This window comes from Hyperolius riggenbachi, chromosome 2 (genome assembly GCF_040937935.1).
Source record: "Hyperolius riggenbachi isolate aHypRig1 chromosome 2, aHypRig1.pri, whole genome shotgun sequence".
NCBI lineage: Eukaryota > Metazoa > Chordata > Amphibia > Anura > Hyperoliidae > Hyperolius > Hyperolius riggenbachi.
The window spans coordinates 161864246-161886139 of NC_090647.1; the positions used below are offsets into that span (position 1 = coordinate 161864246).

The 21894-nt window shown below is 48.0% G+C and overlaps 1 protein-coding gene across 1 annotated transcript in view; it reads left to right on the forward strand.

Moving 5' to 3' along the window:
* Positions 1 to 14410: 14410 nt before the first annotated feature.
* Positions 14411 to 21894, forward strand: part of EPSTI1 (epithelial stromal interaction 1) — a 118385-nt gene continuing 110901 nt past the window's right edge. The window contains exons 1-3 of the mRNA XM_068265977.1: positions 14411 to 14674; positions 19358 to 19545; positions 19631 to 19732. Of these exons, the coding sequence (XP_068122078.1) occupies positions 14411 to 14674; positions 19358 to 19545; positions 19631 to 19732 (554 nt within the window). The remainder of the gene's footprint in view (positions 14675 to 19357; positions 19546 to 19630; positions 19733 to 21894) is intronic.

Genomic DNA, 21894 nt, shown 5'->3' on the forward strand with positions numbered 1-21894 from the left:
CTCCAGCCCTCGCTCCACATTGGCCATCACAAAAGCGGTGCAGTGCAGGCATGACCTGGCGGGCGAAGAAGTGTCTGCTGGGGAGCTGCCAGTCTGGGGCTGCACAAGCAAGCAGCGCACGCATGTCGCACCCCTCCTGCACGAGCGTGTACGGCAGGAGTTGGGAGCACATGGCCCGTGCCAGCAAGCCGTTCAGCTGCCGCACGCGACGGCTGCTGGGAGGCAGAGCCCTAACCACCCCCTGGAAGGACTCGCTCAAAAGGCTCTGGTGTCGCCTTTTGCTAGCACGGGAATCAGCAGAGGAGGCCACTGAGGACTGGCTGCCAGAACAGGCCTCAGTGTCGGGGGCAGGAGTTGCAGAGGGGGGAGGAGCAGTGCTTTCCGCACTCCTGCTGGTGGTGCTGGAGGAGCAGGAGGGCGGGTGGCTGCTGTTGCTGCTGCTGCTGCTGAAGGCTGTGCAGTGCTGGGTGTGGTGCCACTGCCAGCACCAGATGCCTTCAGCCTCTTGAACTCCTCATGCTGGTGGTAATGTTTAGCAGCAAGATGGTTGATAAGAGAGCTGGTGCTGAACTTTAAGGGGTCTGCACCTCTGCTCAACTTCCGCTGACAGTGGTTGCAAGTGGCGTACTTGCTGTGAACTGTGGGCATGGTGAAAAATTGCCAGATTGGTGACGTGAAAAACCCCCTACGGACTGGAGCCGCTGCTGCCTGTCTCCCTGTGGTGGTTGGGGGTGCGGCTGGTGGTGGTACTGGCAGATGCTGCTGCTGCTGCTGCAGAGCCTGAGACACCAGCAGGCTGTGGGACCTGCCTACTGCTGCCAATGCTTGCAATGATGCGCCTCCTTGCAAGGCCCACAAGCGTATCCTCCTCAGAGCTGCTGATGACATCCCCAGGTGCTGGTGGTGGCACCCAGTCTTTGTCCGTCACCCTGTCATCATCATCATCCTCCCCCTCCTGAAACATGTCCTGCTGGGATGATGACCCCCCAAACTCCTCTCCTGATGCATGGATGGGCTGCTTGACTGTCGCCACAGTCTTGCTGTCCAATCCCTCCTCCCCCAAAGTGCCCATCAGCATCTCCTCCTCAAAATCGCCAACAACAGCAGACAATTCACTCATGATGCCTGGGGTCAAAAGACTGCTGAATGACAGGTCGGCAACTGACGGTGAACTGGCCTCCTCCCCAGGCCCTGCTGGGCGGCTGCTGCGAACAGGGGTGGTGGTGGTGGTGAGGGTGGAGGCCTCGGATGCAGAGCTGATGGCGGGCTGCTCATCCTCCGTCATCAGTTGCACCACAGTGGCTGCATCCTTTTACTCAATGGGACATTTCCGACCCGGCTGGAGGAAAATAGGAGCAGGTACTACACGCTGCTGCTGCTGTGTCTCTGCAGCGTGAGTTGCAGATGCTCCTGCTGGGCGCCCAAGGCGTCCACGGCCAGTGGCTATAGGCAGAATGTTAGCCACTGACGCAGCTGCTGCTGCTGCGGAACTGTGCATGGTGGCGCTGCTTGCCACAATGCTGCTCCCTCTCCTCCTGATTCCCTTGCTGCCCTTCCCCTTGCCCAAACCGCGCTGGCTGCCACTTCCAGACATCTTAGATGTTTTTGGCGTAAACAAACAAGTTTTTTAAAAGGGCGGGTGAAAAAGTGGGGTACTTTAATGGAGTGGGTTGGTGGGTGAGGTGACACTAATCACTAAGTGATTAGATCGCTAAGTGATTACTAGTACAGTACAAATACAAAATACAATAATCAGTAATCAGTAAGTATGAACAGTGAACAGTGAGTGTGTCCCCTAGTACACTAGTACAACTAGAAAATACAATAATCAGTAGTAATCAGATTCAGTAGAAGGAAATAGAGTGTGTGTACTACAGACAGTGCACGCACACACACACGCAGGAGCTAGCCTATGAACAGTGACTGAGTGTCCCTAGTACAGTAAGTACAACTAGAAAATACAATAATCAGATTCAGTAGTAATCAGATGATTCAGTAGAAGGGAATAGAGTGTGTACTGTGTACACTACAGACAGTGCACGCACACACACACGCAGGAGCTATGAACAGTGACAGTGAGTGTCCCTAGTACAGTATAACTACAAAATACAATAATCACTCAGTAGTAAAGGACAAGACAGGGTAGAATACACAGCACAAACACAGGTATAGATGAGAAATAAACTAACAGAGAACAGGAGGACAGCTGCCCACACAGGCAAGGCCCTGAGGCCGAAAGCTCTAAGCTTGCCTGCAGCAGCATCTGTCTCTATGTAACACACAAGCTACTAACTAAAATACAATCTCTATCTAGCTAACAACAATATAGGTGTGTATAGCAGGTGTATGTGAGCAAAAACGCTAGGTGATTGACCACAATAGAGCACTTGCTAAGCCAAAGCACAAAGGAGCAGATCTCTCTCTGTACAAGTCAAGCAAGGACGGAAAAACCTAACATGGCGGCCGCTATTTATAGGGTAGGGGCTGGCCAGGGTCCCCCTCTGTGATTGGCTGCCGTCAGAGGGCCTGGGAACCCTCTGATTGGCTCTAAGGACATCAATCTGGGCTATGACGCTATTCGAGCTCGGTATTCGAGCTCGAATAGCGCTGTTTGCTCGAATAGCACGAATAGTGAATGGGATATTCGAGTTCGCTCGAATAGCCCATTCGAATAGCTGCAGCTATTCGAGCTTGAATACTGAGCTCGAATAGCTGAAAAAGAGCTCGAATATTCGAGCTCTGCTGAGCATCCCTGCTAGCAGCAAGAAACTCCACTGGGGACACAGAACAGAGGCCTAACTAATGCTTTCCCTGTTAGTAGTACAGCTCTCTCCCTACTCTCATTCACAGCAGCTACAGGCAGACTGTAAAATGGCTGCCGTGCTGGCAATTTAATAGGAGGGGGGATGGTCCAGGAGGGAGGGATAGCTGATTGGCTGCCATGTGCCTGCTGACTCTGGAGTGAGGGGTCAAAGTTTGGCTCCATGATGATGTACAGGGTCAGGTCGAATGCTCCATGTGTTTGCCTGCTGATGCGAGCGCGAACACACATTCTTCACCAGGAACTGTCCGCCGGCGAGCAGTTCGGACCATATTTAGTCACTGCTACGTCGAGTCACTGAAACTAGAATCAGCAACATGGAAGATACCCTTGCTCCAGTCTCAAGAAGAATCAAAGAATAAAAGCAACCATCAATGAATTGCCATATAGTATCATGCAAACGGGCAACACAGATCCATTGTGTGGATATTGAGATTCCCAGAGAAAGTGGAGGGCAACAAACCAGAAACATTTACAGAAGAGCTGCTGATTAACCATTTTAGTAGAGCAGGCTTTCTCAACCAGGGTTCCCTGGAACCCCAGGGTTCCTTGAGCACTCTGCAGGGGTTCCTTGGCATTTTCCCCCATCGTGGGGGAAGTATAATAGAGCACACTATAATAGGTGGTAGTGTAACAAGAAGCACTAAATTGGGGGCTCAGGAGACAGTATAATGAGTGGCAGTGTAATAGGGAGTAGTGAAATAAACAGCTACACATACTTTTAAAAACCATGCTTCCTGCAAAATAAATGCAGGGGTTCCTTGAGATCAAAAAATTGTTTGCAGGGGTTCCTTGAGATCAAAAAATTGTTTGCAGGGGTTCCTCCAGGGTAAAAAGGTTGAGAAAGGCTGTAGTAGAGAGACATTCTCGTGTTTTCTGTCACGTGTGCTCACCGCATCTCTCCCACCATCCCCCACCCAAGCCCATCCACCCACATTCATCATGAAGTTGCAAAATTACTATCACAGAAACTTCTGTGTTGCAATCTGCCCACCTCAAGGGCCCTATAAAATATGAGAAAATTATCTCTGTCTTTCTGTCTCAACTACGCTACCAAAGTGCAAAAGCAGCGCATGCTGTTTATTGCAGCAAAGAAGAAGTTTTAAGATCTCCAAATGCAATCTTCTTTCAATTCCCAGAAGAAGTGCTTAATTGGATTGAGAGTAGACGGCGTCAAAATAAATGGCCAGTGAGCACAGAAATGCGTTTAGCACCTCATTTATTGCTGACTGATGCAGCATATCCAGTGCTCAGTACACACATTCCTCTTTCCTCTTGGTTAGCAAAAATGCTTGAATGCATAACAATGCACTTTGTTTCTATTTCCGTGATCTGAGGTCTTAGCTTCGAATACACACAGCTGAAAATATTTTTAATATTATTGTTATTTAATATTTATATAGCGCCGACATCTTCCTCAGCACTTTACAGAGTACATAATCACGTAACTAACAGCCATATGTCCATTGTAGTCAAGGCCAATTTTAGAAGGAAGACAATTATTATTATTATTGATTTATTAAGCTCCAACATATTCCATGGTGCTGTACAAAGTTTATTTGCATGTTTTGGGGATGTAGGAGGAAACTGGAGTGCCCGGAGGAAACCCAAGCAGACATTGGTAGAACATATAAACTACGTGCAGATCGTGACTTGGCTGGGATTTAAACTAGAGACCCGGCACTGCAAGACGAGAGTGTCATTCACTATGCCACCATTATTTGCTCATTTCCAGCCCACTTTAGTCAGTAGGGACTGACAAGGAGACGCAAATACATTTTTGCTTCAAAGTGCATGCAGTTCAAAGATGCAACTAATTCAGGGCAAAATTGATTGCATGAATCGGTCGAACATGCTGCAAGATGTCAGGCTGTCGTGGTCAGTCGGGTGCATGGCAATAACTGCGAGTAATATCGGGACGAGCGACAATTGCGATGAAACCCCCGATGCTGTCCCTCCTAATGTTCATTTTGCCGCCCTGGTGCCCAGTGCACTACTATACATTACCTGTCCGTGTCCGGACTGGCTCCGGTTGCCATCCTCCGTCCATACATGTGCCCCTCGTGGTTACCGGCATACACGTGGGCGTGTGTGACATCACACATACACCAATGTTAGTCCAGCAACCACGTGGGGTGCAAGTATGGATGGTGGACGGCACCCTGAGCCAGCACAGAGGCAGCAGCGGACATGGCCAGGTACTGTTTAGTGCGCTGGGCACCGGGGGGGAGGGCACATTGAACATTAGGGAGACAGCGTTGGGCAGGCAAGGCAACGGAAGCGCATCACACGGACAAGGCTGATTGCGGATCGATTTCAGCATGAAATTGATCGGGATTCGGCCTGTGGTGTATGGGCAGCTGACAGATCTCTCTCCGATCAGATTCGATCAGAGAGCGTTCTTTCTCTTGGTCGATCTGCCCATACATCGTCTGATGTATGGGCACCTTTACTGAATAGGTGCTGGCTTACTGAATAGGAAGAGCCGAGATTTGAATCGTGGTCTCCTATGTTAGAGGCTAATCAAATCTTGTAGTGGAAGCATTTGATTGATTAGTCCATTTGCAAGCTGCATAGATTTGCAGTAACATTTGTACAATTTTGCATCAACTTAGACCTAGTTGTATATTGCAAGTCAAGTAGAAAGCTGGCACTAAGCCAAAATTGTATACTATATGCCTTTTAGATATCAGTTGGCAAAGGAATATGGTGAAAGAAAGACTCCTATAAACGTCCTCAGTAGGTGGAAGTAGTTTTGTACTAAAACACCTTTGGTTGTCCAGGGTGTATGGATGACTATAGACATCTGTGGCAGCCTAAGGGTTAATAGTACCATGAATGCCATGACCAACCACCACCACAGGCCTCACCAAGTTCATCCAAGAAACCCAGCTAACTGATTAGCGATGGTTTTACCATAAGGACTCTGTAGCATACTCATGTTACTCTGCCATGTTTACTGCAATTTCCAGCTTAAGTACATAGTTTGTTCTTAAAGTGGAATAAAACTCTGACATAACATCCAATAAAAATGAGTTTTCCAACTTTTTATTACCCCTACTGTTACCATATTTGCTTTTGTGCATAAGTAATATTGCCTGTTTACAAATTACGAGGTCCTAAAGTACAGCGTATCTGCTCTGAAAGCTGCCATTGCATTTTATTCATATATTTTTAGCACTCTGCAACTGAAAAAGTGCCAAAAAGTATAAACTATCAAAATTATTCTGAGCATTTTCTTGCTTGCTGGTGGCTTAAAATGCATTTTATTGATAAGATGTGAAAATATCACCTAGGAGAAAACTTAAGATAAAGAGTGAATTGAGTCAGGCACATAATCGGTAAATTGAACTAAGCTAAGCTAGGCATCTCCATCCTGAATGATACTGCATGTTTTTTTTAGTGGCCTCATGCAGTAAACAAAAAAAGTCAGCCATTGCAGTAAGCCATTGGATTTTACTGCCACAGGGAGAACTCTTTTCCTCTCTATTAGTGTCCCATTTTTTTTATCAATTTCTTGTTAATCTCCTGCTTTTGTATCCCAAATGCCAAATACAGCTAAAAAATGATTTATTTTACATTCTGGATAGATTGCTTTTTAAAAGAATATTTAGTATGTCTATTGTTGATCAAGGATTTAGCATTCCTGTTCATTGGTATTTGTATTGTTATGTCAATCACAGACATTTTCATCTTTTTTTTCTTCCTTTTTTGTTTGTTTTTGTTTTTCTAGCTTTTTTTTCCTGTTCATAGTTTATTATGGTATGTGCTCATGGCACAATTACCAAAGAGTAAGTATAACTCTGTTTCAATGCCTTGTCATTATTCTGCAATTTTACAAAAACAAAAGGTCTGAACACCAAAACTGTGTAGATGTGAGAGGTATCTTTTAGTCCTCTACATATGTATAATGCCTGGTACACACCCTGCAATTTCCCATCAGACTGGTTGAATCGATAATTTCTGACAGGTCCATTCTGATTTCCGATCGATTCTGTATAGTAGTAATCAGAAAATCAATCAGAAAACAGAAATCAGATCGGACCTTTTGTCTTACAGGAAATTGCATGGTGTGTACCAGGCTTTAGCTTTCCAAGCTGTTCTCCGTAAATCAGGCTGCCAAGCAGATAACAATGGCTATGCAGAAATTACTCCCTGCTTTGTGCAATTAATCATGCAGGCACACAGAAGTTAGGCATGTACCCTGTCAAGGCATTGCTGTGTCCTTTTTAAAAATGTAGCACATTGTTATATACTGTATTATATGTGAAATGAAGATATTACACATGAAAATACCCAGTCTGTACTGAAGTAATCAATTAATTGGCAGTGGAAAAATTTCAACTGCAGGACATACAGAGCCCATAAGCAAAAGTCACTCAAAGAAAAAAATACTCAATAGCCTAATATCAGTTACAAAAAAACGTAATAAACTTTATTAAGGACATAAATGCCAAAAGTTAAAATTCAAAAGCACATGGGATGGCCACCCCGTCACAGCTCAAACACCCAGCACACCTACACATCCACATACATCCGCCGGCATCTACCTCTAATCTGAAAACGACTCTATTCTTGTTTGAGTTCAATGCAGAAAAACTGTATATTTAGAGTCCGATGCACTATCAGATTGCTCTAAATAATGAAACGACAAGAAACCTTCCAAAAGGAACATGAAAAGCGTTGTGCAGTCTTATTCCCAAATTTCACAGGCAACACTGATGTTGTAACATCTAGCAAAGGTCATTGGAGTCGGGTCATGCAGATGTTAGCAATTCATAGAGGCATAACAGCAATGGTATAGCCAGAACATGCGTAGCAGACAGCAGCAGCAAGCAGCATGTAACGTTAAGCAGCGTGACACAAAAGACAGTGTGTTAAGCTTGTCTCACCAAGTTCAAGTCTCCGGAATGTATCATCAGCAGTAAAGTCTCTCGTCACCTTTAAGATCTGATGCAGAGATCAACTCCTGTCTCCAGGGACATCCATAGCCAGTGGTAGAGATGAGGTGAGGACTAAGAGCGGCAGGAGGGGATGCGGACTACAGGTCCAATCAGTGGCGGTCACTAGTGTTGGGCGAACAGTGTTCGCCACTGTTCGGATTTGCACGGACATTTTGGTGTTCGGGCACCGTTCGGGCTCGGCCGAACACCTCATGGTGTTCGGGCAAAAGCTCGGCCATATTGCCGAACAGCGAGCGCATGGCCGAACGGTCCCCCGAACATTTGGCTAGCGCTGTGATTGGCCGAACGGGTCATGTGGTTCGGCCCGAACGCGCTCTGATTGGCCGAACGGGTCACGTGGGTCGAGTAAATAAATACCCGATCCGCGTCATTTCCCCGTCATTTGTCTGTGGGATTAGCTTTGGGTAGGCAGGCAGGTTAGATAGAGTCTCTCTCGCTCTCCAGCCAGGCTAGCCAGGGTCCCCCCGAGTCAGTGTGTGTGCAGCAGCGTTCAGTAGTACACCGGCGCTCAGTCACCCCATTACTATTTAGCATTCTGTACTCTGCCAATCAGTGTTATATTGCTGCGATCTGTAGTATACCGGCGCTCAGTCACCCCATTACTATTTAGCATTCTGTACTCTGCCAATCAGTGTATATATAGCTGGGATCTGTAGTACACCAACGCTCAGTCACCCCATTGCTATTTAGCATTCTGTACTCTGCCAATCAGTGTATATATTGCTGCGATCTGTAGTGCACCAACGCTCAGTCACTCCATTACTATATAAAGCATTGTGTACGCTGCCAATCAGTGTATATATAGCTGGGATCTGTAATGCACCAACGCTCAGTCACTCCATTACTATATAAAGCATTGTGTACGCTGCCAATCAGTGTATATATAGCTGGGATCTGTAATGCACCAACGCTCAGTCACTCCATTACTATATAAAGCATTGTGTACGCTGCCAATCAGTGTATATATATTACTGGGATCTGTAGTACACCAACGCTCAGTCACCCCATTGCTATTTAGCATTCTGTAGTCTGCTAATCAGTGTATATATTGCTGGGATCTGTAGTACACCAACGCTCAGTCACCCCATTACTATTTAGCATTGTGTACTCTGCCAATCAGTGTATATATTGCTGGGATCTGTAGTACACCAATGCTCAGTCACCCCATTGCTACTTAGCATTGTGTACTCTGCCACTCAGTGTATATAATATTGCTGGGATCGTTAGTACACCGGCGCTCAGACAGTCACCCCATTACTATATAGCATTGTGTACTCTGCCACTGAGTGTATATAATATTGCTGGGATCGTTAGTACACCGGCGCTCAGTCACCCCATTACTATATAGCATTGCGTACTCTGCCAATCAGTGTGTATAATATTGCTGGGATCAGTAGTACACTGCCGCTCACTCAGTCTATATAGCATTGCTGGGATCTGTAGTACTCTGCTCACCCACCCATACCATTGTACTGCCAGTCACTGTGTATATTGCTGGGATCTGTAGTACTTCACTCACCGTCAACCACTATATAGCATTGCGTACTCTGCCAGTCAGTGTGTATATTGCTGGGATCAGTAATACTCCACTTACCGTCAACCACTATATGAGCTCACCATGAGTTCCTCAGAGACCTCCGCTGTGAGCAGCACTCCCAACAACAGCAACAGCCAACGCCCCACGCAAGCTATAACATCCACCCCAGCAGCCAGTGGTCAGCAGCAGCCCTCCCCGGAGGAGAACGTTGTGTCCATCGGTCCAGCGCCAGAGCGATTATTGAGGGCTGCCATTGAGGAGATGATGGGGCCTGATGTGGAGGAGGAGGTCGGGCTCAGGCCAGCATCCCAAGTTAATGTTGAGGACGATGAGGGGTCGGTGTCTGGAGATGTTGGGGTGGCAGAGGTGGTGGGTGGGTCAGACTCAGGAGAAGAGTTGTATGATGAGGATGATGATCGGGACCATCTGTATGTGCCTCAGAGTCCGACCCCGGAAAACATGTTGTATCGTGTGTTTAGGTACTAAAATCTGCGTTTCCAGTACTGCCCGGGTCCACGGATCCATATAATTTTTTGGGCAGCACTATCAAACTGTGGTACTATGAGTGAGTTGCCATGGTCCTTCTGTGCTGTCACACTCACCGTCTGTCTGCAGATAGATTGTTCAACACAGCTACGGCATCTGACATGTAGTCCTTGACCATCTTCTCCAGGCGATCGGTGTTGGAGGATGTGGAACTGCCCGATTGCTGTTCTGTGGGCTGCTGCATGGGTGTCAGAAAATGTTCCCACTCCAAGGACACTGCCAATACCATTCCCTTTTGGGCACTAGCAGCAGCTTGTGTTCTTTGCTGCCCTCCTGGTCCTCCTGGGTTTGCTGAAGTCAGTCTGTCGGCGTACAACTGGCTAGAGAAGGAGGAGGATGTCAATCTCCTCTCTAAAGTCTCCATCCTCAAGGGCCTGCTGGAATTGTTCCATTTTTGACCTGTCTGACACTTTCTTCAATCAGTTTTTTAACATTGTGTTTGTATAAACTGGGTATAAACCCAGTAATTGGTGTTGTCCAGAATAATGAATAATAATGAATAGTGAATAATGCGCGGGCCGCGTTCAATGCAGTCTAGCATGAATTGAGCCATGTGTGCCAGAGAGTCCTGCCAGACTCCTCTGTCTTCATGTTCTTGTGAGCGTTGTGATTGTTGTGATGCACCATATTCGTCACCAGCATCACTTTCTTCCTCTTCTGCTGTCCATTCCCGCTAAATTGTGGAAGTCCAACGTGCACCGCTCTGTCCCTCGGCAGTGGGGGCATCCAATTCCTGCTCCAACTCCAGCTGTTCCTCGTCCTGTTCTTTGTCATAGCTGGGACCAGCGTTTCCTGAGGCAGATTGCCTGATGTTGGTATCATCACGCTGATCGTTTTCATCTTCAGATTCCCCCACTTGCATCATGCCAGCGGTTTCCATCTTCAACATTGATTTATTCAGTAAACACAGCAGTGGTATTGTAATGCTGACTGTAGAGTTGTCACTGCTCAGTCACAAGCAACGTGGATTGCTCAAAATTTTGGAGGACTTGGCAGAGGTCCAACATGGTGGCCCAATCAGATCCACAGAAGCTTGGTAGCTAGCTGCTGGAATGCGCCTCGGCACTGCGCAAAAGCGTGCTAGCATGTGCAGCGTAGAATTCCAGCGCGTAGGGAGGGACATCACCCAGCGAGCGATGGTGCGCTAGATTGAAGCGCTCCTGCATCTCTTGGTGAGTCCTTCAGAAGCGGTACTGGACTTTAAAAAATTTTTTTTTTTCCTTCAACAGAAGATCTGCCACGTTGGAGTGAGGAGGACGCCACCGACCCCGACACCAAGCTGAACCCCGGCGAACTCCAAGCAGAGGATCTTCAGGAACCCTCAAGGCTTCGAGCAAGCTGAGGAGGATCAGCAGTCCCGACGAGACCTCTCCTCATATGTGACTGTGTGCAGTGGAGTAGAGCTCCCCAGAACAACCTCTCACTTGTCACTTTGTCACTGGTCACTTTGTCACTTTGTCATTTTGTCACTTTGTCACTTTGTCACTGGTCACTTTGTCACTTTGTCAGTCACTGTGGTCACTTTGTCAGTCACTTTGTCACTTTGTCATTTTGTCACTTTGTCACTGGTCACTTTGTCACTTGTCACTTGGTCACTTGTCCAGATGATCTCGGTACACCTCCTGCGATTCAAATTCCTGCACACATTGCTCTGGGATTTGGGTGTGATGAATGATGCATCTAACTGGCCACCGGAGGCAATTAAGGCCTTCAAAACATTGAAAGCAGCTTTCTGTTCCGCCCCCATTTTGCGTCATGTTGAGTTGTTGACGTCATGTTCATCCTCGGCCTCGCCTTGCATTTCAGTGCGAGGTGCATTTTCCACAGAAAAAGGTTGTGAATCCGGGCACAACATTTGTGGCTGTTCCATTGACCTTTCACAGGTAGAAGATTGTGGGGGTGGGAATAGCTCCTCCGAATAGCCCATTGTGTCCTGAAAACTACTCATTGCATTGCTTTGCGCACGCATTTTTTTGTCCTCATGCAAGGCCTGAGTTGCGCCTGAAAGCGTGGCCTTCTCCTCCTGCGCCTCCTCTTCCATCCTGTGTGCTGCTGCTGGGTTAGCGTTGCCGGTCCCTTTTCCTGGAACCTCTCATCTTTATTACATTTATGACTGCATGGCGACAAAATGCATGTTACCTGTGCAAAGAAAACAGACATTTCCCGCATTTAAAAGACAGTTTTCCCTTTGAAACTTTAAAATCGATTTTCTCAAAAACTATAAGCTCTTTTTGCTACATTTCTTTTTCCTCTTGTACCCACTCCCAAGGTGCACATACCCTGTAAATTTGGGGTATGTAGCATGTAAGGAGGCTTTACAAAGCACGAAAGTTCGGGCCCCTATTGACTTCCATTATGTTCGGAGTTCGGCTCGAACATCCGAACATCGCGGCCATGTTCGGCCTGTTCGGCCCGAACCCGAACATCTAGATGTTCGCCCAACACTAGCGGTCACGACCAAACTGGCCGGACGGCACGCGTGGCAGTTTGGAGTGGCCCTTTTACAGACCTGTAGTGGGTGCTCGGATCAGAGCCGGGACGGCGTGGCGTCCCATTCAGGAACGTGCAGCTCCCCCGACGTTTCGCCGGCTTCCAGCTTTCTCAAGGGGGCGTGGTTGCTGACACACAAGCCCCAATCGCTTTTCACTGTGGCTGAACCAATCATACACCACGAACCATCCATTCAAAATGCACACACACAAATTCAGTCTGTACTGAACTTGACTGCTCGTCTCATTGCTCATCTTTCTTCTCGCTCTTCCTCTTTCTCTGCTGCTTCTCTCTGTTAAGCTCTTCATCAGCTGCCAATTAACCAGAGGATCCAGTTCAAACTCTTAATCCTAACGTACAAAGCTTTCCACAATCTCTCTTCTCTGTACATCTCCTCACTAGTTTCCAGATACCAACCCAACAACAATCTCAGATCTGCACATGATCTTCTTTTGTCCTCCTCTAGAATCACCTCCTCACATTCACGTATACTAGATTTCGCACATGCTTCACCCTCCTCTGGAATGCTCTCCAACCTTTTATATCTTTAAATGCTCCCTCAAAACTCTTTCCTTCTAGCATATGCTCTACCTTAGGCTATTTCCCCTTGGCCCTCTGGTCAAGTTGTACTCCCACTACATAACTTAAAACACATTGCCTCTCATTATTGTATACTTTCCCCCCCCCTATCCCTTTAGATTGTAAGCTCACAAGGGCAGGGCTCTCTCACCCTTTTGTGTCTTGGAATTTGCTACACATTTCATTCATGTTACTTTTGTCACCGTAAGTACCAATTCTTTACCAACTCTCAGAGGCGCCTTATGCTATTGGCTAACTACATCTTTGGCACTTGTATTGTCCTAAGGAAGTGGGCGATGGACCCACGAAACACATTGCCTGTGCTAAATACATTTCTTCTCTCACGAGCTTGTTGTCATTGAGGTAAGCCACCTCACTTCTTATGAATTTAGAGGTTTTTAACCCACCCCACTCATGACGCTAAGTGAGGCATCTTCCTCAGGCGGTGGAAGTCTGGAGGTGGGGACAGGGGGGCCGTGTGCAGGAGGGGGTAGCAGCGCAGGAAGGGTAAGCAACAGGTACAGCTGCAGGGAGGGGAGCCAGACTTCCCCTCACCTAGGGCCCCCCTTTCACGCTCCCCCCTCCAGATATTAGTGCAGTGTGTCAGCAGCAGCAGATGGGGAATGAATGACTCACCTCTTCCTTTCACGTTCTAGGTGTTGGAAGCTGCGTTCCACGGGTCTGTTACCATACAAGCTGGTGGACTCTGAGGCCTTCCATAAATTTGTGGCCATTTGGACACCGCAGTGGAAGATACCAGGCCGCAATTATTTCTCTAAAAAGGCGATACCCAAACTGTACCGTGAAGTTGAGAAGCAAGTGGTGTCATCTCTGGCTCACAGTGTTGGGACAAGGGTCCATCTGACCACGGATGCCTGGTCTGCCAAGCACAGTCAGGGCAGGTACATTACTTACACAGCCCATTGGGTCATCCTGGTGACCGATGGCAAGCAGGGAGTATGTGGCTGTGCAGCGGACCAACTTGTGACACCTCCACGGCTTGCAGGCAGGCCTCCTGCCACCTCCTCTCCTCCTCCTACATCCTCTTCACTGTCGTCATCCTCCTCCTCCTTGGCTGAGTGGCAGTTCAACTCTACTGGTGCTGCAATCTCCTCTCCAGCTACACAGCCCCAGCTCCCCAGGGCCAATGCTGCATGCCAGGTATGACAGTGTCACGCCATCTTAGACATGTCTTGCCTCAAAGCAGAGATTCACACTGGAGCAGCTCTCCTGGCTGCTCTTAACAAACATGTGGATCATTGGCTGACCCCGCACCAGCTGGAGATTGGCAACGTGGTGTGTGAACACGGCAGCAATCTCCTTTCCGCTTTGAATTTGGGAAAGCTGACACATGTACCCTGCATGGCACATGTGCTAAATCTAGTCATTCAAAGATTTGTATCAAAGTACCCAGGCTTAGAGGACATCCTGAAGCAGACCAGGAAGGTGTGTGGGCATTTCAGGTGGTCTTACATGGCCATGGCACACTTTGCCAATATTCTGCGGAAAAACACGTTGCCGGTGAGATGCCTGATTTGCGATAGCCTGACTCGATGGAATTTGACCCTCCTTATGTTCTCTCGCCTGCTAGAACAGGAGAAAGCCACCACCCAGTACCTCTACAACTACAGTAGAATAACACACTCTGGGGAAATGGGGATGTTCTGGCCCAAAAACTGGACACTCAAGCGAAATGCATGCAGGCTCATGCGGCTGTTTGAGGAGGTGACCAACCTGGTGAGTCGCAGTGAAGGCACTATCAGCGACTTGATCCCGTACGCTTACTTCCTGGAGCATGCCATGCGTAGAGTGGTGGATCAAGCTGTGGAGGGGAGTGAACAGGAACAGTTACAGGAGAAAGCGTTGTGGGATCAATTCTCATCAGAACCAGATGTTTCCTCAACACCTGCGGCAGCACAGAGGGGGAGGATGAGGAAGAGTTGTGTGAGGAAGAGGAGTCAGCCTCGGATGATGAGGAATGTGTTTTCTTTGGAGGAGGAGGAGGAGGCGGTGGCAGAAGAACAACCGCAGCAGGCATCGCAGGGGGCTTGTGCTGCTCAACTTTCCCGTGGTATTGTTTGTGGCTGGGGGGAGGAGGAGGACTTACCTGACGTCACTGAGGAAGAGCAAGAGGAGATGGATAGTATGCCTGGATCCAACTTTGTGCAGATGGCGGCTGTCATGCTGTCCAGCTTGTTGAGGGACCCCCGTATAAAAAAAACTCATGGGGAATGAGCTGTACTGGGTGGCCACGCTACTAGACCCTCGGTATAGGCACAAAGTGGTGGAGATGTTTCCAAATCACCAGAAGGTAGAAAGGATGCAGCACTTGCAGAAAAAGCTGGCAACTATGCTTTACAATGCGTTTAAGGGTGATGTCACAGCACAACGCAATAAAGGTACCACTGCCAGTAATCCATCTCCCATGTCCACGCAGGCAAGGACAGGACGCTCCAGCGATCTCATGGTGATGTTGGACATGCGGACATACTTTAGTCCAACGCCTCGCCTTAGCCCTTCCGGATCCACCCTCCACCAACATCTGGACTGGCGGGTAGCCATCTACCTGGCCTTAAGTGTGGATGTAGACACTGTGAGCAGCGATGAATCCTTGGACTACTGGCTGCTCAGGCTTGACCTGTGGCCAGAGCTGTCCCAATTTGCCATCCAACTTCTGTCTTGCCCTGCCTCAAGGGTCCTGTCAGAAAGGACCTTCAGCGCAGCTGGAGGCATTGTCACTGAGAAGAGAAGTCGCCTAAGTCACAAAAGTGTTCAGTACCTCACCTTTATCAAAATGAATGAGGCATGGATCCCGGAGGGCTACTGCCCGCCCGAAGACTAAGTCAGTCCCCACACACAGCATCTCTGCCTGCACACTGTGTGACTTCAATTTCTAATGATAGCGCAACAGTAGCATAGTATGTACCCCAAAATGTCCCCTTAGTCCCTACTCAAATATATTTCAACACGTTAAAATTTAATATCAACACGTTAAAATTTAATATCACAGTTCTTGATATATAAATAAGTTCATATAAAAGTCTTGCAAATCTGTATGCGCTTCCAGAAAGGTGTCAGTTCCACCCCAATCACGAAGTTCCAATATAATGGGTAGCACTCCAGGTCACAGCAAAGATTCAACAGTTAAAATGGTCAGCAGTACATTCCATATGGTATCACACTCACCCCGTCCAGTTGACCACTGCTAGACTGGTTATAGATCGCTCGTGTGATATCCGGCACCGCCTGTGCTCTTGTTGCTCTTCTTTCTCCTCCAATCAGGTTCTTGCTATCCTCTCCGCGTTATATGTACCTCATAAGATAATGAATCTCACATAGTACAGCTCCGTAAAACTTAAATAGCTTTTAATCCTAAAATGCACTCACAAGCGTTTTGGGTAAACAGCGCACAGAGTTTGTGAACGGGCTCTCCCCCACAAGGGGACGTTGAGGGAAACTAACAGCGGTGGCGTGGTGTATCCTGCTGGCCTGTCCGGGAGGCACGGGGGAGAGCCTGTTCACAAACTCTGTGCGCTGTTTACCCAAAACGCTTGTGAGTGCATTTTAGAATTAAAATCTATTTAAGTTTATATTGGAACACTGTGTGACTGCCTGCCCCAAGACCAAGTCGCTCCCCACACAGCACCTCTGCCCGCAGGCCGCTTCACTGCCTTCTCCGCCACCACCAACAGGGTCCAGGACTCCAGGTGGATTCCTGAATTTTTAAGGCCGCTGCGGGTCGCTATACTAATTTTTCTGGTGCGTGTAAATGCCTGCCTAAATTTTCTTGCTGCACTGCAGCTGCAACAACAAAACAAAAGACATGTGCCAATTCCCCTTCGTGATCATTACCTTGCCGCGGTGAAGGGGCTTGCATATCACAATGAAGCATTGACCGACGGCTATATGAGTGTCTCGGGGGGAGCACACCCAAGGTAATAAGGTTGTTGCTTCATTGAGGACAGACCAAATTTGATCAGCTGGACAGTCACTGTTGTTCTATCATTGAGCTACCACAGCTGTGTCAGTGTGAAGCAGTACTGTAATTACACTCCCTGATTGATGTATACACATGCAAGATGTTTTAAAGCACTTTAGGCCTGCAATTTAGCAAGCAATGTGATTTCTGACCTTAAAACGCTGCTTTGCATCAAATCCAGATTTTTTCCCCGGGACTTTTGGCGTTTATCCCACTCTTCCATGCAAAAACTCAGATGTTAGACCACTTGAAACATCTTTTCCATCACTCTTCTGGCCAGCATAAGTGTTTCTAGTTTTCAAAGTTCGCTTCCCCATTGAAGTCTATTGCGGTTCATGAAAGTTCGCGCGTACCAAACTTTTGCGGACGTTCGCGAACCGGAAATCGGTGGTTTGGGCCATCTCTATTGCTGAACCCATCCCTGGCCAACTACTGAATTGTTGCCAACTTCTGCCTCATCTGACTTTCTACCTGGTTAGTGGCCATGTATCTGGCTGAGGAATCTCACGTCTGTCATGTTAGCAGGTTATCAAACACTCCTGCCCCTAGTGGTCTAATATTGTCTGTCACAACTCCAGGAATACCTCAAGTCTCAAAACCAGCTGGCTTCAACTCTAAGGCCCAGTTCACAATAGCGGTGAGTGGAATGTATACTGTACAAACAGATCCAATATTAAACCAATGGATCCGTCCACATCCATCCGCTCCTACGGATCCGTTGTTCGTTCCGCTCAACGGACAATAAAATGCTGCAGGACCTATTTTTCCGGACCGTTGTGCCCAGCGGACCGGAAACAGAAAGTTTTGCAGCTACATAGAAACAAATAGAAAACGGACATTTTACAGCACACTGGCTGTAAAAACTGACAGTTTATACCTGATCCTGATGGCCGGATCCGTATGGCCGGTTCCGTGAAAAAACGCAAATGTGAACTGGACCTTAAGGTATGTGCCACTAATGGGCCAATCAAAATCGGCAGGGTGTTCATTTGATTGGCTAAATACAAACTTCATTTGAATAAACGTTAGGCAAAAGTGGTGATGCAGTCTTCTCCATACATCTGCCTTTTTTCAGGCATCAGTTTAGGCAGCCGGACATGTGGCAATTGGAAATTTAGAACCACTATCAAAGCATAGATAAAATATTTGAAGATTTGCTCATATTCCAGTTATAATCTTTAAGTTGTGTCCAATATTATGAAATACGGTAAGCCCTAATATAATGGTAACTACCTTGTGTATCAACATATTAAAGCGGAACTGAAATATGATTAGAAAAAAAAGACTTTCACTTACCTGGGGCTTCTGCCAGCCCCCAGCAGCCTCCCTGTGCCCGAACGATCCTCCGGTCCCCCGCCGCGGCTCCGTTTCTTGACCGCGAGTCACCGTCCACTGTGTCTGCGCGGCCCTGACTGCATGTGTCCTTGTTCATGTTCCTCTCATGTGCAATTGCAGGACGAGGTCTACTCATACTGCAACCAGGCACAGTGACCGTCTACTTGTAAATCGGCATCAAGAAACTGCGGGAGACCAGAGGATCATTTAGAGAGGCTGCAGGGGGCTGGCAGAAGCCCCACGTAAGTGAAAGTCTTTTTTTTTTTACTTATATATCAGTTCCACTTTAAAGTTTAAAGAATAACTGGTTTATATATTTTAGGACACAAGTAGCGATTCAGTAGTACAGAGTAACATAATTCTTTGAAAAGAAAAGATTGCACTGATTCTTTATTAACACATTCATCAGGACTCGGAGGAGGTCAAGGCAGATTTATCTGGTTCTTCCACGTTATTTCGTATTCTTAATTTATTGGGGCTTTGGTTGCTATGGTAACACAGTTAAATGTCATTGGAGTATAGCAATCAAATTTTCTCCCTTTGACAGCTAATTTATAAACATGTATTCCACAACTGATTAATTGCTAATGTCAGACCTTTGAAATTTTGCTTCTGCTCTCTATGCCATTTAGCTTTTTAAAAAGTAAATGTGTAAATAAATGAAGGGCATAATATTGGTAAGTAAAGCTTTGAAACTTTTATTAAATGAAATCTGCTAATAAATTCAATGTATGCAATAGAGATTGCATATTAGGTTGTATAATGCTCAATAAAAGCAGTTTGTTATTTAAAATATTGGAAACTCATGTTTCTGTTATATTTATCACCACAGTATGTGTTATTATGAAGGAGAAAGAGAAGAACAAACACTGGCCAAACTACAGTAAGGCTATGTTCACATTATAAATCGCCAGTGCTATTGCAAGGGATTGGCCAGGGTGGGGTTTGGAGAGGGGGATGGTTTCAGTAGTTGTTTTTATCTATTGAGTTGTATTCCTTTGTTCATTTGGAGACGAGGACCTCAGGAGAGCACATTCCTCCATTTTGGTGTGCTGTTTTGTGGAACCATGAGGCCAATGGATCCCTTGTTCCAATTCCTCTGTTAGCTCACCGTGGCAACATTGGCGGTGACATTGTACTATGCCAGGCGGAGGACCATTATGAGGAGAAGAAGGTGGTGGGTGCATCCACTGCTGATCGAGAGGGAGCAAAAAGGACAGTTTGCCCTACTGTACTACGATCTACGTAGGCACCCAGACAAGTTCTTCAAGTACTGCCGGATGTCTGTGGCTCTGTAAGTATATATTTTTGTACCTACGCGACAAGCATACCACTCACTATATTGTGTACAGCAATGAATACCCCATTTTTTCACCCAGGTTTGATCAACTGCTGGCAATCGTGAGGATTGATTTGCAGAAGTCCGACACCCAACTGCGTAAGTCCGTGACCCCTGAGGAACAGTTGCTGCTAACTCTGAGGTATGCCATATTGTTCTTTGCCATGCTATATGCAAGGAAAGACCATACTGCAATGTGAAACCAATGTTATTTTTATTTAGCTGTACCATACAACTGACAGTTTACAACATAAGCAACATAAGCAAGGAATTGGCAACGTCAGACAATAGCACATTGCTTTATAAACCTGCCACCAAGGACCACAACAGTCCAGGCCTTGCCAGCTGCAAGCAGGGCCGGCCCGCTCATGAGGCGGGGTGAAACTTTTGCCTCAGGCGGTAAATTTCCAGGGGCGGCATCCGCCCGTCCGTGCGGGGAGCCGGCCGCCGAGCTGGAGGGGTAGCTGGCAGGACGGGGGTATTGGGCCTAGCGGCGGGGAGGGGGGGTCGGACCCCCCCCTCCCTCGCCTGGGTCCCCCGTCCTCCGCTCCCCTCCAGCCTTACATAGAAGCAGCCGCTATTTGTAAGAGGCACGGGCGGGGAGGACTCACCTCTTCCTCGATCCAGCGTGCGCTCCACTGACGTCACTTCCTGCAACGCTGCAGGAAGTGATGTCAGTGGAGCGCACGCTGGGAAGAGGTGAGTCCTCCCCGCTCGTGCGTCTTACAAATAGCGGCTGCTTCTATGTAAGGCTGGAGGGGAGCGCAGTTCGGGGGACCGAGGCGAGGGAGGGGGGGGTACGACCCCCTCCCCGCCGCTAGGCCCAATACCCCCGTCCTGCCAGCTACCCCTCCAGCTCGGCGGCCTCCCAGAGCGCCCCCCCCCCCCCCCCACCGGGGCGGCGGAATTTTTTTTTGCCTCAGGCGGCAAAAAGTCTAGGGCCGGCCCTGGCTGCAAGCCTGCAGCTGTGCCCAAGAGGCGTAGTTCAAGGCCTGACCTGTTGTCGGTCCTTGGTGGCAGGTTCGGAAAGCAGTGTGCCATGCGCTGTGCAGTACAATTTCTCTAAAATTAGCTTATCAAACTTAAAAAAAAAGTGCAAAAACTTCCAACATGGAAGTCCAAGATATAACGTGTTTGTTCTCTTCCTCCTTCAGGTGCATCATCTTCAGCCTCTTTCTCCCTTGCACCTTCACAATCACAGCCACCCTCCACTCCACCTCTCACCTTGAGCGGTTCCTGCTCCTCTGCCCACAGCAGCAGTCAGGTGTCCGTGAGGGAAATCTTTGAGCAGAAGAAGCCAATTTCTGCCAGTCACCCCCTTGCCCAGCTTCTGACAGCTGGCTTGGCGGAACTGTTAGCTCGCCAGCTGTTACCATACCAACTGTACCAACTGGTGAACTCTGAGGCCTTCCGTAAATTTGTGGCCATTGGGACACCACAGTGGAAGATGCCAGGCCGCAATTATTTCTCTAAAAAGGCGATATCCAAACTGTACCGTGAAGTTGAGAGGCAAGTGGTGTCATCTCTGGCACACAGCGTTGGGTCAAGGGTCCATCTGACAACGGATGCCTAGTCTGCCAAGCACGGCCAGGGAAGGTACATTACTTACACAGCCCATTGGGTCAACCTGGTGACGGCTGACAAGCAGGGAGTATGTGGCTGTGCAGCGGACCAACTTGTGACACCTCCACAGCTTACAGGCAGGCCTCCTGCCACCTCCTCTCCTCCTGCTACATCCTCTTCGCTGTCGTCATCTTCCTCCTCCTTGGCTGAGTGGCAGTTCAACTCTACTGGTGCTGCGATCTCCTCTCGAGCTACACAGCCCCCGCTCCCCAGGGCCTATGCTGCATGCCAGGTACGACGGTGTCACGCTATCTTAGACATGTCTTGCCTCAAAGCGGAGAGTCACACTGGAGCAGCTTTCCTGGCTGCTCTGAACAAACAGGTGGATCAGTGGCTGACCCCACACCAACTGGAGATTGGCAACGTGGTGTGTGACAACGGCAGCAATTTCATTTCCGCTTTGAATTTGGGAAAGCTGACACATGTACCCTGCATGGCACATGTGCTGAATCTCATAATTCAGAGATTTGTGTCGATGTACCCAGGCTTAGAGGATGTCCTGAAGCAGGCAAGGAAGTTGTGTGGGCATTTCAGGCGGTCTTACACGGCCATGGCACGCTTTGCCGATATTCAGCGGAGAAACAACTTGCTGGTGAGACGCCTGATTTGCGATAGCCCGACTCGCTGGAATTCGACCCTCCTTATGTTCTTTCGCCTGCTACAACAGGAGAAAGCCATCAC